The following is a 17874-nucleotide window of genomic DNA, read 5'->3' on the forward strand; positions in this document are numbered from 1 at the left end:
TATCTGAACGCCTGCCCCGTGTAAATCACGACCCTAATACAACAAACACGATTCATTTGACCGAGAATGGCTTGTCAATTAGGTGGAAGGCTCAAGTCATAATAAAAGCTTAAATTCTCATAAAATAGTGCTTATCTGCACTCATAACCTTAATGATAGGATTTCGGTAGTTATATTGAACTATTAAAATAATCGAAATTTGTTAATACATAACTACAAAATATTTGATTAAATTGCTGATATCCAGTGGAGAACAAACCAAAGATTGAAATGGATAGATACAAACTCCATCAGATGGTCAGAACTTCTCAAATACAAATATAGAAAAGTGAGTTAAGGGTGAAAGTAGACTGAAAATTATGGAGTACGACCTGTGTAAATATACTTTTGTGTCCCACTAACAATAAATTGATCATGTATCTTTGTAAACCCTCCTCAATATTAACACGCGTGTTATACATTTAGTCATTACTTGTAAATGAATGCAAATATAAATATGGTAAAAAAGTACATATGCATGGCCTGCAATTCTTTAGTCAGAGACAGAGCTTATGAGAATTTGTCAACACCTAGTTTCCTCATGGAAAAACTGATGACCAAAAAAAGATACGACTTTGTAAAATATTGGTCCAAAAAGAGAACCAAAGAGGGTGCCCCCACTGATTTCAGAAAGACGAAAAAAGGATATCAAGCATGTACTGTTTATTGTTATGCTGCAAAGCAAATAAGTAATACAGTCGTGGGGGATGACTATTTCATTACGCCATGTTTTTGCGATTTAATGTTTTTTGAACCCAATAACATCTAAGGAAAGGTAGCAGTGGTAGATTGTTCTCCAACAGTAAATGTTAAAAGGAGGATCAGATTGAGCTCGAGTGGTCGGAGAAAGTAGATGTGCAAACTTCCTGCGAAGCCTTTCAAGCCCTTCTCAATTCAGTTTCCTTCCCTGCCGCCACCTTAACCAATGGCAATCTCAGCACTCAAGCAGTTGAATGCAAAAAGGGAAAGTCAATTTTGGAGAGAACACTCAAAACAAAAGAGCTTTCCCGTTTTGCACAACATACAATCACGCGGAGACATCGTCATCGTACAACAGGGCGCCTCACTTCACCAGCCGTACAATAAATACAAACCAGTTAACCCACAATGTTGTGATCAAAAAGCGACTAAGGTTGAGCTGCTCAGATTTCTAGGACCTTATTCGGTCGTTTCCTTTCTCCAGACGACCACCATTTCATCCAACCGAAAGTCAAAGACTGAACGAATGACGGACTATTTATTTTCCTATTTATGTAGGTTATCCATCTCGCCTGCTAACTCACATCGAATGCCTACGTCGAACCTTCTCATTTTTTACTACCAAATTGAACTCTCATCCCTTTTTACCGTAATTACTTATTAATATCGTGATTGCGCGATTGATTATTTCTGTCTCTAGTTTCAATGAAAATAGATTCCATATTTTTCTCTTAGTCATTAGACACCAGGAAAATTGGAAGTTTCTCAATTTTAGAGCATGTGATACGAGAATATGTAAAAACTCTGGATAATTAATCGGAAATGATCTTTTCTTGACTTTAAAGTTCTTAGTAAATTCTCAATACTGCTCAATATGAAAATATAGTGCAGAGAGTAATATTTAATTTGAAAGTGACAATATGCTTGTTCTTTTGTTTTATTTTGTCACTCTTGGCTGTAAGCCTAAAACAAACGGAAAGGGCGAAACTCTTTGTGAAATATGAATTAACAAGTGGAGATCGTTCTGGCTTTGATCTTCACGTCTCTCTGTGACGCATTTGGTCGTCGCTTTCTCTTTTCAATGTAGGCGAAACTCTCTCCTTCAATTCCAAATCCAATTCGTGTTCCCACCGCGAACAGAAGCAGAGGAGGAGGACAGAGCAAATACGACATAATTCCTACTTCACACAAGTAAATATCCACTTTATCCATTGTGTGACTCTATTGTGTTGTATCGCAATCCAATCCCCCGGATTTCACTGTTTACCTGGGATAGGAAAACGGAAAAATGTTTCCAATAATGTGTGCACACACGGATACCTCTGTTATTACTTCGCATTGAGCACCTCATCCCATTTATATTTATTGAATTTTAGAGAAAACTGTGAAACCGAATTGTGATTTCCCAGCAAGAAATATGGAAACGACGACTCTCCTTTCTCCAGACCAATCATACAGCGAGCGTTCTATAGCAAGTCTAGTCAGCAAATTAAGCGCTGCCTGATAGCGATGGGACAGTCAAGGAGAACCACTGGCAAAGCAGTGATCCGTTAACTTTCATTTCATCCAGAACTCGGTTGAGCGTGCAACGGGCAGCATGTTGTAAAGATAGGAAAGGAAAACAAAGGAAAACATGTAAATGAAGTCAATTTCGTCTAAAATTTGATCTATTCCTAATGTGTGTGTCTACATGGCGTGTGTGTATCTGATATGTTAGCACAGAGCCAAAACAATGTGAATAACACTCCTTTGCCTATGCCCACAGAGAGATCGGAGAAAGTACAGCAGCAGCAGCAAAGCACAAAACTACTTCCCTCGTGCAGACACTCACTTTACCTTTGAGCACATTAGGCACGCCCATTTGGTTGCAAAAGTTTTTCTAAACCAGGTCACTTGCATAGAAAATAAAGTTGTTGTGTCACTTGTTAAAGAGACGCAGAATACACTGTTTGCTTTTCTGCTTTTCTTGTAATAAAACTTTGCAAAATATTTATTCGAGATAGTTTTCACAAGATCCTCCAGCTAACGTGGATGATTTCAACATAATGTGACGCGCAATTAAGCTAGGAATAACTTTTTGCAACTTTGATGGTCCATTGTGTACAGAACTGACTGGGTTTCTGTCAACGGATGAAACCATTTTTTCTCAGAAAATATGTAACGTAGAAAATAAAATAAATTTTCTAAAAAATCCAGGCATCTCTATAAACATATTTCTTTAAAAAATAAGTATAAAGATTTTGTATGCTTCGTTTGTATTCCTTTTAAGCATTCTGACCATTTATTTATGGCATGATGACAAAACAGAAAATTCTGGAAATAATCGACAATTAAATAAGTCTGTTTATGCCTGTAAAATTTAACCCAATTAACTTGAAAATTGGAGCACACTGATTGATACACATACGAAATCGGCGAAGGGCAAGATCAGGTACGTGGTTGCCTGGTGGGGATCATATAGGTCGGGTGGGGTCATTTGGAATGGTCGATAGAAGGCTGATATTTTTCGGGGCATTGGTCATAGTTGCGTACTAAAGTGAAAATACAATATCACAACGACCGAATTATTATTTAGAATGACCTAGTAAGATTGTCTCAAAACAATCACAGAAACCTGCAATTTTGCATGAAGCTGAAGGGATTTACAAATGATATGGCTTTTAAGACTTTTGCCAGGGGGACTTAAACGAGTGACCTGCATTGCCTTTTGAAATTGGTAGAAGAATGATGAAATTCGGTATCAAGGCTCAGGACACATCAGACTAAAGAATATGAAGTCAAATTTTTGAATATTTTTGTGAGAGGAACCCATATTGCTCGAAAACCCTAGAGTTATACATGATGGGAACATTTTTAGTAGTTATTACTATTAATAGTATATAATTGAGTCATTTTATAAAAACCTACAGTGCAGATTCCATATAGCCCGAGTCAGGGACAGAGTCCGTGACTCGATACGTCCGAGTCCTCTTCTAAATTCTTATCTCAATTGACCTACATACTAAAGCTGCATATAGTCCAGAAGTGGTTTTTGGTCTTCATACCAAATTTCAGACGAAAATAACAACTTTTTAAAACGGTATGGATCCCCCAGGATCACTCTGGTTGCATTTTGCAAACTTTGAACTTCATATTATTTCATGCGAAGCCAACACGGTATCACCGTGTTGGATTTCATCTTTTTAAACCACTTTCTATATCGGTATGGGTCACCCCATAGGGTCGCTCCAGATAAAAATTTTACCAATTTCATTTCATATTCTTCCATTAAGACCTACACACAACCCGTGTACCAAATTTCAGCTTGATATGACGATTTTGAAAAATCCGTATGGGTCACCCCCTAGGGTATCTCAAGATGAAAATTTTTCCAACCTGAAGTTATTTTTTTCTATTAGGAGCCATTAGCAACCTCTGTACCAAATTTCAGCTTTCTACGACAATTTTGAAATTTTGGTGCATAATACCCCACCCACTCCGATGACCCCCACCGGTCAACCACTTGACCGATTTCGCCCATCTTCGAACTCGTTTCCTAACTTTGTCAAATATGGACATAGTAAAAATTTCAAGTCAATCGGTTCAGCCGTTTTGGCTCTATCGTGCCGGACAGACAGACAGACGGACGGACATGACGGTTCCATAAGCCCTGACTCGGGCTAAAAATTAATATTGTTAATATGACCATTAGAATCAACCTCTAACCCTAACTCGGGCTAGATCAACAATGCACTGTAGGTTCTTACACTTGTAAAACTATCTGAGGTAAATGAACAGATTAACTATCAATATATGATAAAAAATTTGAACGTATAAAAATATATCACTATCAGCCTTTGATTTGTAATGAATTTGTAACACTTGAGTTAGAAATGATTTTCTACGATTTCTGTCATTTGGATGGGTATGGTGGACGTAGAAGTCAACTTTAATGTTTTAGTGCATTCACTTACTACATATGTATGCAAAAATTACCAAAATTGAGAGACATGGGCTCTTCTCAATACGATTTCATAAAAATAACGATGTATTGACGGTTATTTTTTTAAATTATTGATCTCGGGTCACTTCCATGAAATACGATACTATTTTCTTAATTTTAATCCCAATTTATTTAAAATAACTTAACATAAAGTAATGACGCAAATTTTAACAAATATGAAACTGGTGTAGCCTGTTCACCTTTAATTTGAGTACGACAATTTTTAGCCTAACCAATATTGATTTCATTTGCCTTGATACTAACTACAAAAAAGGTAATAATTTCTACAAAAAAGAACCTTACAATTTAGAAACCACTTCTTTTTGGACTATTTTTAGAACTTTTCTTTCACGCTCAGGTTATACAGTCAAGAATGCGAGGTCGCGGTGTTCTGCCTATCAAATCATATCATATTACTCGAGAGGACAATTCAGCACATTTTTATTACTGATTGCCATGAACGCAGAATGTGTACATCGTACGCAACTGAGATTCCAAATAGCGAAAAGATCTTGGACACCTTTGAGCAACGGAAGCAACCCACCTTCCCCTATCGCAGAGGAATTAGAGTTGGAGGCAAACTTTATCCCAAACTTATCCAACCATGAACCTTGCCTGGTCACACTCAATTAAATTAACCCTTCATGTATCATGCGACTTTTTTTTACTTTCTTTACTTTTCCCTCCCAAAAAGTAGGATTCTAAGGAGCTTCCCAGCTAGCGAGCCCGCAGATGGGTAGACCATAAGACGTATATTCATTCACATAGATTTAGGGAATCACTCCTTTATTAGCAATAGATTTACTAAGTTTCTGGTTTTGGAATATTTGAGGTTTTGATGCCACCAAGAATATGCGTGCATAAGATATATATATTTGTAAATATCCGAAGTATAAATTACCTCATTTCTCAGATTGATTGTACCTACGAGCTATAAACTGTACCTACGTACGTATTTATGCGTGTGGCATATGGATGGATGCTTATCTATATGTGACAGCTTCAAGATGTGTGCTGAAAATGAATATGCTGTGCCAAGCTCTCTACGCATCTCTGGTGATTTGGGTCAACCAGAGACAAAGAGAGAGGCGTCGTTTGATTAATTAGAAAGAGAAAGGGACAGAGAAGAGAGAAGTAATGAAGGCACTTGTGAGTCTCACTGTTGTAAAGAGTAGGAATGGGGATGTCGCGTCCCTCCCCTTGAGAGATACCTGCAAAATTAATCAATCGTATGAGTACTATTTTACACCCTTTGATACATATCACTGCATCGCAATGTTCTGTCGGCTCGTCTACATACTGCTACTTACCTCGGGTTGTATCCACAGCCGTAACTTCCGCCTTTGGAAAACTGCGACAATCGTCGAAAATCTGTTCTAATACCCGGCCCAGGACCAGTCCCAATACCTGTCCCAGCCGTCTGTAAAAACGAACAATAAGTTATCCGAAATGCATCATTCTTGAACAATTTTAAACCAGGTGTATGTGTACGTTATTGAATTTCTACTTCAAAATAATAGTTGAAGGGTATTGTGTATGAGGATGATGGGTGTGTGTGCTTGGTCGGGTAAGTAAGTAGACCTTGACCCAATTTCCTGCTAAAATAATCTATGACCAAACCATACTTACTCGCTTATGTGAACAATGGATTGTGGATAAGGGCAGATGTTGGTTTCACATTAATGTTTCGACCTTTCACCACAAAATGTTTGCTTTTTCACTTCACAGCCCCAGATGGACGAGATAATTGCAACTTTCTCTCAGGTATGATCTTTACCTTCGTTGCTTTTGGCTTATCAGCACTCGTCTTGCACCACCATCACTGGACAGGAAAATGTTACAGAATGCTATTAAGCTTTCTCCACAGTGAAAGTCCTCGATTAGATGGTTCAGACGATATGCTGGTTGCTTGTTCTGATGCGAATTCGCCCCAGCTGTTGAAGTTAGTGTGACAAAAAACTGAAAACAATCAATTATGTGTTTTCCATGGATTGGACGAACCTCACAAAAATCTGCTTGCAGAATAGTGTGGAAAATGCAGGGCACACTTGAGAAAGGAGGCTGAGACTGGACGGGTGGGTGGGTGAGAGAACCAAGTGGAAAATGAACAGGACGTGGAGGATGTGATGATAAAGTCAACTTTGGAGCAGAAGAAAGACGGACTAAAACTAAACCAAGTTTCCATTCTCCAAGTGTTCTCATAAGGCTTTCAAAGTAAAGCATAACGCTGGTTCGGGTTGCTTTGTACTCGAATCATCGTGTGTCAGTCTTGCTGGTCTTTCTCGGATCTTCTTGACTTCTGTCTACCAGTGATGAGTAATGGGAATGTATGAACTATGAACCAGCAAAGCAAAAGCAGCATCAGAAAGAGAGAGAAGACAACCTCCCCAAGGTCTTTAGCTGATAACTTATATAGGTTATAGACGAGGAAGAAGGTTCCCACTCATTGCTTTAATAGCAAAAAGCCCCCGATTTTCGGAAGTGCAAATCTCCACTCCCTTGTGTTTACTTCCGTTGACTTCCTACATATATGCTGCAAGGCAAGTGGCTCTACTGCTAAACCAGAAATAGTCAGCGTTGACGTCTCCTCCCTATTTTGCACTAGCTTAACGTGCAAAACGAGTACCCCAGGGAAATTATACATTGCTCGTAAGGGAGGAAGGAAAGCAAGCCGAATTGGTGGCTTGCAGCGAGGAGTGGATGTGTGGGTGGAAACAACTAACTTTGCTTTCCCAATTGCATTTGTACTTCCCTATTTGCAGCAACAATCCGTGTACTTTCTTCCCTTCCAGATGGATATCCCGAGGAATTTCACAAACAAAACTAGGTTCGTAGTAAAATTTGGGGGAAGAATGCGTCGGACGGAAGGAACGGTGTATGTAATTCCCCAGGGGCTTATATCCTACCAGCAGTACTAACCGACTTGTTGATGCTAAAACTCTCCTCGTTGGAGTTTTGTGCCGAGTTTGTTGGTCGGTATCAAGGTTATAAGATTCGCAAATTTTGCACCATTGATACTGACGAAGTACCAATAGTCTTGCTTCTTCCTCATGCATATGAGATGCTAAGAGTTGAAAATATCTTCCTGTTTTCCCATTTCATATTTCATTTAGTCCACTCAATCTATTGCTAAATCGACAAAATCAACAATTTGTGTAGCCACAATTACCTTGTTATGAACATATGTATACATACAACTAAAGAATATTTGGTGCTCACACAGGTTCACTTGAGGGAAATCCAATATTTCCAGAAAAATCATTAGATTTTAGAATCATAATTTTGGAGGGGTAAAAGTTTTGAAATTAATGGAAAATGTTTGCCAGAGTAAATCAAACTCAAATATGCCAAATAAATAAATCATCCTGATATTGGATTATCGGATCAAGATTTAGATGTCCGGCAGCTGTTTACCAACGTTCATTCGCAATATTTTCACTGCAATTATGTATTTGTGAACCTTGCGATATGAATTTCAAGACTGATGTTTGACAGTCTCGTCTGCAAAATTATTTACGAGTTCGTTCATGGATATTTACTGAGAAGTTTACTCTGAACAGCTTTCAATCATTCGTCACCACCAAATTCCTTCATGCGTCCTCCCTGAACTAATGTTTGTGCGATTTGTCCTCAGGGATGGATTCGATTCAATACAAACTATAATCTAGACTCTGATGAGATGAAAGTTGTGCAGTGAATCCAACACAGAACGCTATCGAACGACCGAGATTATGTGCCTATACATGTGTACATATGTACTACTGCCTTCCATACATATATGTATACGTCTGTGTGTACACTTGCATGCACTACTGCAAGAAAGTATCAGGGTTGCTTAAAATAAGATCCCCTTGCTTTCTCCAAACTCATTTTACCTCCAGCAGAATCACACTAATATTTAGGATGAACACGCAGCTACTAAAAACCTTAAATTAAATCTTAAGTTGAATTTTATTGTATTATCAAAGTCATTGGTAATGCAGGTTTATTTGTGTGTAGTTAATTTTCGCAAAAAATTTGGCTATGTTATATGTAATAAAATTTTCTACGCTAATTCCAACAAGCGTTAGATCGCAAAAGCTCTTTGTATTTGTGGTGTATACGTTATTAAAATAAAATAGCAGAATTTGCGTCACAAAGTTTTGCACTCATTGAAACCTATTTATATATCGCACTAAGGAGGGGAGGTTGTGTACTATCAACTCCCGGATTTCGATGCCCTTTGGATATGTTGTAGTGTCCCATGAATGTACAACAACCCTGAAGTGGTTTGATGCCATGGCCACATTTGCTCCCGCCACACCCACTCAAAGATGCCCAAAAATCGCTTTCACTCCAGCTTTCACTCATTCAAATCCTCGCCAAAAATCCAATTTTACTCCGATTTTGAAATTTCTTTCACCATTATACTCCCAGATAGTTGCTCTCTTATATCCAACATCAAATTCAACTGTTTGAAATTTTTAGTATTTTAAAAATTAAAAATTCTGAATTAGCATTGTTGTGGTAGTCAACAAAGCAAATTATGGCTGCGAAATAATCATCAAAAAAGTTGAGCTTGATGTTGGATATAAGAGAGCAACTATCTGGGAGTATAATGGTGAAAGAAATTTCAAAATCGGAGTAAAATTGGATTTTTGGCGAGGATTTGAATGAGTGAAAGCTGGAGTGAAAGCGATTTTTGGGCATCTTTGAGTGGGTGTGGCGGGAGCAAATGTGGCCATGGCATCAAACCACTTCAGGGTTGTTGTACATTCATGGGACACTACAACATATCCAAAGGGCATCGAAATCCGGGAGTTGATAGTACACAACCTCCCCTCCTAAGTAAGTAAATGGTCTATTTTCATTCCATAAATTGGTTCTAATGAAATAAATGTGTGGAAATAAAATGAAATAGTCACCAAACATGTATTGTAATTCTATAATTAACCAAGGGCGATTAAGCGTTTTATGAGACATTGGCTGCACACATTGTCATCCTTCTGCTTTCACTGGTGCTTCCTACGTATGTTCGCATGCATGCCCACCACAATGGGTGGACGGAGGCCTGATTGAGCATATGATGGGTTGCACAAGTGCTAAACTGTCTGTCTGCCCATTTTCACTTTCACCACTCTAGACAACCGCACATGCAAATCGACCCACAAGACGGCTCAGAAGGTTCATGCAGGGGGACAGGAGCTGTTGATTATATCACCTCGGAAAGCATTAAGGCACGGAGACCTCAAGTTGTACGTACTGCATTCATGTCCGACAACTCTGTGTGGCGTAATACACGTTTAATTGCGTGGTCTGAGAGGACGGACGTGTGCATGCGGCATGTATTTACTTATGTGTATACATACATAGGTGAGGATGAGGAAAGATGCGGACGGTGATACGAACGGTGGTTGCTTTCAATTTTCTTAATGGAAATGGAAATTAGTGGTTTAGTGTGAGCACAATAAACGCCACCACTACGACGCCACACGGCTGCATCGCTGTCGCCTTACATATATTGTCATTTATGTGTTTGCTTCGTCCCCGAACATTCAATGTCGTATGTATATGTATGTAACGCTACAAATTTTACTCGTGGTTGAGAGGACAGAGTCGTAATCTTTGTGTCGTTTCTTGAGAAAATTATTGGTTGGCATAAACTCAACAATTTGCATTTAACTTTCCTTGGGAAGTGTGGGTATGTAAACAATTTTATCGGCTGGGTGAAAAACACACCATTGCTGAAGAATGGAGGAAAATTCGTGTACTACCCAACTCTCAAGGAAGAAGGGGGTGAAAATGAAGCAATAAATTTTATGGGTCGCCCAAATTTAAGAATTTGGTAGTGATTGATAAAAGTGCTTTACAGGGAATCTAATAAACAGCAGCCCGACCAGACCTGCAAACTATTTACATATGTCTGAAGCATGTTTCTGTTTCGTGTTAAGTTACAACAACTGTAAATCATGTAGCCTGTAATACTCAATAAATTTTTTCATGCCATACACACGCATGTACATCTGTTTTGAATTAGTCGCCATGTACATAGCAGCATGCTCAATAATAATCACTTACTCTCATATTATCTTCTTGGTCGTAGTCGGTCCCCTTGTCTTGCAGCACACTGCAAGCTCGGGCTGCAGCCAAGGACATTCTTCTGCTGTTGAAATTCGTTCCCATGATTATTTTTTGTTGCTAATCCTTTGCTTCTTCACAAAGTCCCACCATGTGTGGGCCAGAGTTTTGTAACTATTCAAGTGCACAGGGTAAGTAAGCAGCACTCATTAATTAAATGTATAAAATAGTCTCAAGTGTATGTTCTAAGTCATTCTTTCTGCCAAAGTAATTGTAACAATTGACTCTGCAGCATGAAAGCAACAATTATTGCAATCGTGAGGTGAACATTTGATTATACGTCCATATCTCGTATTTGTCCATTATGTACACTCACCCACCATTAAATCAGAACACTTAATTCGCAAAAAGCCCACCCTCCTACTGCATATTTGGCACATGGAACACGAGTCCAAGTGAGGCAGGAAGGAGCAACAGTGCATACTATATATTTAGTGCCCTGCTGGGAATGAAGTTGTTGGTCACGTCTGTCTTCTCCTTCCGTTCGTTTGTTCGTTTAACAAAACTTTGATGGGTCGTCGCTAGCACTAGTCGAGTCGAGATTTCCTTCCTTCTCCGCACTGCTGACAAGGTGGGAGTGTGTCGGTCGTACAAATGGAACAAAGGTGGCTGGTGGAATGGTTTAGGGTCGTAATAGTGAAAGTAATGGGGCGGAATGAATTCCTCTTTACTTTTTGTCTTCGAATTCGTCGTGATGTGAAAGAACTTGAGAAATTTCAACCGTGGGTTTGGCAGCAATGGGGAAAGTTGTGATATGATTGTGGTTGCTGCTCTTTCACTTCTTGGTCTCTGGGTCAACAATTACTTGGTCTGTTCGCTCCGTGTGTTGGTCCCAGTTGGGGTTTTATCCTCAAGCAATTCTCATTTTACTCAACTTCACCTGCGACTTGAAACTGTGGACCACTTGGCTGGCATATCTTCCTCGGCATATCTTCCTCCTTTTGCATACCACCGATAGAGAAACAAATGAGATCAATTTATTTGTGTCCAAGTTTAATTAAGACGCCAGCATTTAAGATGGTGGGAGATGGTTGCATGGAGCGGAAGCCGTGGAAAATGGAGTGCAGCAGACTGGTTAATCAAATAACAAAACACAAAGAACATTTAGCCACAGTGGTATAAATCTCGAGCACCTGGGAAATTGACTACGGAAGCAGATTACCAACACCAAGTGAAAATATGTTCACTTTCTGATGCAAAATGCAGACTAATGCCATTATCAGAGTTGCTTTATTATTCATGAGCGATGGTAATGAATCATAAAAGGAGAGGGGCGGAGTTGTACGCATAATAATATCATTGTGCATGAGAAGTGGGTGCATTTACGGACTATCAATCTGAATGAGACCAGACTTGAAAGAATCACCTTGTTAAAAGTGGAGAACAAAAGAAGTGTTGTTTTAACACACGCTCGACTTTCTCTCACAAAAGAAGCTCCACAAGGATGATGATTTCATACCTCGTCTCGTTTGTTCACACGTGAAAAGAATCTGACTTACAATAACTCTACGCTAGCAGGATCAAATTATTTCCAAAGTCAGTCACCTTAATAATAAGACAAAGTTTAATAAAAGTTCCAGCATTAATGAAAAAATCTATGTTAAGCGCACAATGCAATTTCTGAGAAACCTGACTCGACTTTACGTAAAATTGAAATGTGGAAAGAGTTATTATTTCCTTTTGAGAGGTTGGCTTCACTTTTGGAATGCATTAGCACTCGGAAATAAAAGGTGGCCAGAATGCTCGTATGTGGAAAGAATAGAGATTTTTTTTCGAGTGGAGTGGCTTATTAGGAGATGTAAGAATGGGAGAAGCGAAAGGATAAGAAAGAGGTGGTGGTCGTCGTTGGGTGGAAGGGTGCCCTGGTGAAAGATGAAAGAAAGGGTGATTTTAGCTGGCGTACCTCCAGAACAGCAGTGGTGTTAAGGGCTCAGGAAACTTGGGCAAAGTTGGCAACAGGGTGAGCGAAGAGAGTTAGTGAGAAGTAAGTGTGTCTATTAATACTGAACTGATTGGATCGGACACTTTGATCTCTGTAAGAAGAAGTGAGATGGGGAAATTATAGACATTTGAGAAAGGTCCTACTTGTATATTCCTTGCTGGACTGGCTCTCCGGTGAGAACGGGAGTGAGAAGGCTGGCTGCTTGGCTGAATCCTCCAGTTCGGGCAGCACTACAAAGTATTTGATGATGAGGAGGCTTGTCGTCTTGTTGTGTGTGCAGCCAAGAGTGAAGCAAGAGCAGAGGAGCAGGAAAAGTGCCAAAAAGTGAAAACAGGTGAAAGTTCAAGTTCAATTTTTATGGTCGATTGAAGTCGTGGCAAACTTTTTATTAAGGCAGCCGTAGTTGTCTACATTGTGGCGGTGGGAGCAGTTCTCGCGTGTAAAGTTGTTTGGTTTCCTATGCGCCTCGCTCTCTAGTCACGATTCTATTTACAATGAGGGAATGAGGGCAAGAGATCACTCCTCGCGAGTTAAATATACGAAGCCAAACCAGACTCAAAACTGTGTCACTTTCACAGCACCCAACGAGCAGAGATGAAGAAGAAGCTGGTGGTTGGCTGCATGAGGGTATACGTGTGTGTGTGCGGTATGATGGTGATGGTGGTGGTGTTAGTGTGGAGAGAAGAAGAAAATGCGTCCTTGTATCGTTTCCTATCGCTCCATGTCAGATCCTTTCTGATATTATATTACGACGCTCTATTTCCATGTCGGACGCTTTCCACCACTTTCTCTCTCCCGATATCCCACTCCTCACCGCCAGGCAGTAGCAGAGATGAAGACGAAGGAGGAGGAGGAGAGGATGTAGACATTGCCACTTTCCCGACCACCACCACCAGTCCTACCTTCCTTCCAGCTCCTCTTCTTCTTCTTCGTCGGCTTGACTTTCTCCGCTCTTGTCTTCTTGTCCCAGTAGAGTTGAGAGATAGCCCAATTCTCCAAAGGAGCAGATCAACTGGTGGTTGGTTTCAGACCTTTTCTCCAGACAGACATAAAGTGCCTTTTGCCCACATCACCCACCGACTAGCCAGCCAGCAAACCAACCTGAGCCGAATGAGACAATGAGCACCAGCGCATACAGTAGCCACACCACACCACGAGAAGCAGGCAGGTAGGTAGGTGGATGCAGATACGTAGACAATCAGCTCTCTGGTGGTTAGTGAATGGATGGATGGCTGAATGTGACCAAGTGGTCTATAGAACTTTTCTCCGTTCACAGAATGGGAATTATTTTATGAACGGAGACCCCATCCAACGCGGTGTGGTAGGCAGGAGGTGGTGGGGAGAAAAGACACGCCGCACTGCCTGGAGACGGTGAAAGTAAGGGTAAGTTTGCCTGATTCGTCGTCGTCCTGCCTCACCTCTCCGTCCAAACTAAACGAACCAGAGCGTCAGAGGAGGAAGGTGGGAGAAGAAGAAGCGGTGGAGGTAGCAGTGGTGGCCCTGGTGTTGCTGTTGCAGAGGAGTCGACGACGACGACGACGACGACCAAGTGGTTCGTTCGCGGTTGAGACTGAGTTCAGTTCCTTCCTCCCTCTCTTATGATGAGCATGATGATGATGATGATGACGATGATGATGTGTTTCAGCACACACACGGACGGGGCTCGTATTCCGCCTTGCCTGCTCCTGCTTTCACCATCCCATCCCACTCCACCTATGCCATTCTCCCTCCGACCAACTTTTGTTCATACGCAAGCAAACCAAACTTTGTGTACCTGGTGGGCTGCCTCGTTTTGGAAAAGATAGAAAGAGCAGGGAATGGAATATAAATCCCCTCCGTGCTTGCTCTCTCTCAACCACCTGCTTTCTCTCTCTCTTCCCGTTCGCATTAAAGGGCCAAGCTCAAAACAAATCCAATCCAATGACAAACTCTTGTACTACTTGAAACAACAGCCAACCAAAGCCAAACTGTGATCGTTTCTGGGATCTGCATCTACAACTGAATACAAATCCAAGGCTTAGCGCACAAATGTGTACGTAACTGGAGAGAGAGAGAAAGAGAGGCAATAAGACGACCTTATTCCGGAGTTCACTTAACTAACCCGTTCACTCACCAGCATCGTTCCCAGTTTACTTATTGTTGGAAGGTAACGAGGAACTATGCCCAAAGGAGAAGGGACTCAACAGCATCACCTTCCCCCAAGCCTACGTACATGCATTCGTCTATATGCAGATAACCTTTGGCTCCTATTTTTTGGTACAAATGTGGATGGATGGATAATGCTATACGGTCGCTTGAACTAATGGATGTTTCAATTGTGTGCATATACATCCATCTCACAATTTGGTTTGTGCAAACTTTGGCCGTCGAGACACACACGTCGGGCGAGAGAGAGAGAGCTGGTGCTTTCACGGATGGTGGAAGCGGGAGGAGCGGCGTGAGTGCTGGGAAGAATGGGAGTCTCGGTAAGTAAACTTCTGAGGAAAAGCAGGCAACAAAACCACCTGTGCGCTTGTCTTGGCACCGTGTATCGACCTTCTCCCTCCCTGCCTGCCACCCTTCAAATGAATCCCCACTCACTCACATTCTTCTCAAGAAAAGCCGCTGGCTGCCTTGGCTTGGGGGGAAACGTAGTAGCCGTCAAGAATGTTGCATGAGATGAGCAGAACATGTGAAATTGTGGAGGTACATACTTTCTCCTGATTAAATTAACCAAGTTAACGAACCGTCACACTCTGCTACACTCAATCCTTCAGCACACAACATGCAATATGATGTCACTCACGGAAGGCATACACATCAGCTCTGACCTATCTGTGAAGCTTATTATTACTCCCGATGATATTACTCGCGATGAGTTACAAGGAAAAGTGGATTGGAAACACATACGTCTTCCGTCCCTCAGCCGCTATCACTTTCTCCGCATGGCCTTGCGTTTTTGATGTTGATATATGGCGTGATGGGTTGATGAAGTGTTAACCAAGGTGGAATTTCCCTTCTCCTCAACCACCAATCCACCACTACGGCAATTTATCTCGTGGATGCACTCTTTTTCTTGGACGTCACACTAACGAGTACACGTACATACATATACCCACCATGGCATGTGAAATGGTGATACCTACATCCAGCGTACCTCAGAGATAATTTTCCAATGACGAAGGTGGAATAAGTGGCTGTGAGATGTACACAAGTACACGAATATATCCATCAACCTCTAATTTAGGACGGGAGAGATTGCCAGCAAGAATTCTAATACGACGTTTTTTTAATTGAGTGAGCTTGAGTTACACAATTTCGTAGCCTTTCGATGTTAGTAACGTCCAAGTCCGCTTCACAACTGAACCCAAATCCATCACATTGAGCTGTTTTATCAAGTTTTGCTTCCTAGCTTAGTAGCTTGCAAATATGATGAAGAATTTGCATAAAGTTGATTGACAAAGGGAAAAAAACGATTGGGAGGATAGTTGGAAGTCGGTGTCTTGCTGGCTTTGGGCAATATTAATGAGAGTTGTGTTGGATATCTTTCCTTGATGAAAAAAGTAAAGCTGTACAAAAGAAATAAAAGAAATCAGGGTGAATAAGGCGATGATTGTAATGAGACTGATCCAGCAAGCCTACCAGCCAGAGGAGAAAACAAGCACATTGCAAACAATGAAAGCATTTCCAAGAAATCCAGTCGAAAGTTTTTCCGACGAGGTCCATGGTTCAATTATGACGCTTTATGCTGCAGAACTGTAAAGAAGTGTTGAGATCCATGTCAAGTAATTATAGAATCACACTTTAGCGAAAAATTATATATCGTGATGAAAAGTAAACTCAATTTCTCTGCGGATTAAACATACAAACCTTATATCAAATTTAAGTAAATTGCAGTTCTGTGATTGAGCTTTGATTTTGTGCTGCTTCATCGTTAGCAAATAGTGCTAATTAGCTAAAATATTTACAGAGCAGAGGTTGAATATACCTAGCTGCACACATATTACACCCGTTCATACGGATATTTACTAAACGACGGGTTAGTTCATTAGTCTTTGACAGGAAATAGATGTGATTTATTAGATACTTCCAAACTGGTTATTCCAATCAAGAAAATAGTGGATAAAATCCACTATTTTAAATTACACTAAATTTTCTACGAAACCTTCTGCTCGGATTATCTCCCGATTCTGTTGGCCAACATTCTCCTCTCTCGTTCATTCGTTGGCCAGGAACAAATTCCTCGGGTCCTTACTTCTCCCTAAATCAAAAGTTCTGTTGACTGTCAACTGATAACGGTGAAAGATGACAGAAGATAAGCCATTCTCCGTTCGTCTACATCATTCCTCAGCGACTCGCCCTGTGTCATTTAAGCGTTTGCGCTTGGGTTATTGCACAGCAGCATGACTGCTGTTATCATTGTTGAGGATATTCATTCACAAACTCTTGCTTGTCTGGCTGACTTCTGTGAGAATGCGATAAATTGAATTCAAGTTTGAATCTCTTGTTCAAAACTATTGTTCCCTTGCAGTCGTATGGCACGTATAACTTTGTGCAATATGTACTACCTGAAATAGTTTGATCTACTTTCACTCGAACAATAGCCATTCAAAACTGGAAGTGGAATTACATGCAGCAAGCAACAGACGAGAATTACGCTTATTATTTTCTCATATTAAAAGTATACATTCTTTTCTTGAATCTCAATTGAATTTTTCATAAAATCGTCTAAATTTCAGTTAACTTACTTGAGCTTTATTTACATGCGTATTAGATACGTCAGGAATATCTTCTTTTTTTAAACTAAACTAAACTCTCTAAAAATCAATTCCTCGTGTTATTCAGGAAAGATGAATCTCTCATGCATGTAGCCATGAATATAAACTTCGCAGAACTGGTACTACACTGAAAAATAATTGCCAAATGGCAACAATAACAACGCCATAACCCTGAATTCCGTCCTTCTGTTGGCTGTATCAATCCGAGCAAATATCAAAACAACTCCAATCAAGAACTACAAAGTCAAAGTTGAAAGAAAAAGATGGCGGAATGTTTTTAAATTTAGTAAACCGTGGACAAACATTTGGACAGAAATTCGAGTCGCTATATACGAGTG

General features: G+C 40.4%; 1 protein-coding gene across 7 annotated transcripts in view; it reads right to left on the reverse strand.

The window, feature by feature from the left end:
• LOC110846270 overlaps positions 1–14107 on the reverse strand; it is a 76707-nt gene extending 62600 nt beyond the window's left edge. For 3 of the 7 annotated variants that reach the window (XM_035849056.1, XM_035849055.1, XM_035849053.1), the window contains exons 1-4: positions 12741–14106; positions 10778–11908; positions 6031–6140; positions 5881–5931 (exon numbers count right to left, since the gene is read on the reverse strand). In XM_035849056.1, coding sequence (XP_035704949.1) covers positions 5881–5931; positions 6031–6140; positions 10778–10882 — 266 coding nt within the window. In that variant the 5' untranslated portion in view covers positions 10883–11908; positions 12741–14106. Of the gene's footprint in view, positions 1–5880; positions 5932–6030; positions 6141–10777; positions 11909–12740 lie in introns of all 7 variants that reach the window. The other 4 variants (XM_035849054.1, XM_035849051.1, XM_035849052.1 and 1 more) reach the window with 3 other exon arrangements.
• Positions 14108–17874: the final 3767 nt, after the last annotated feature.

The sequence above is a fragment of the Folsomia candida genome, unplaced genomic scaffold (genome assembly GCF_002217175.1).
Source record: "Folsomia candida strain VU population unplaced genomic scaffold, ASM221717v1 Fcan01_Sc003, whole genome shotgun sequence".
NCBI classification, from domain to species: Eukaryota; Metazoa; Arthropoda; class Collembola; order Entomobryomorpha; family Isotomidae; genus Folsomia; species Folsomia candida.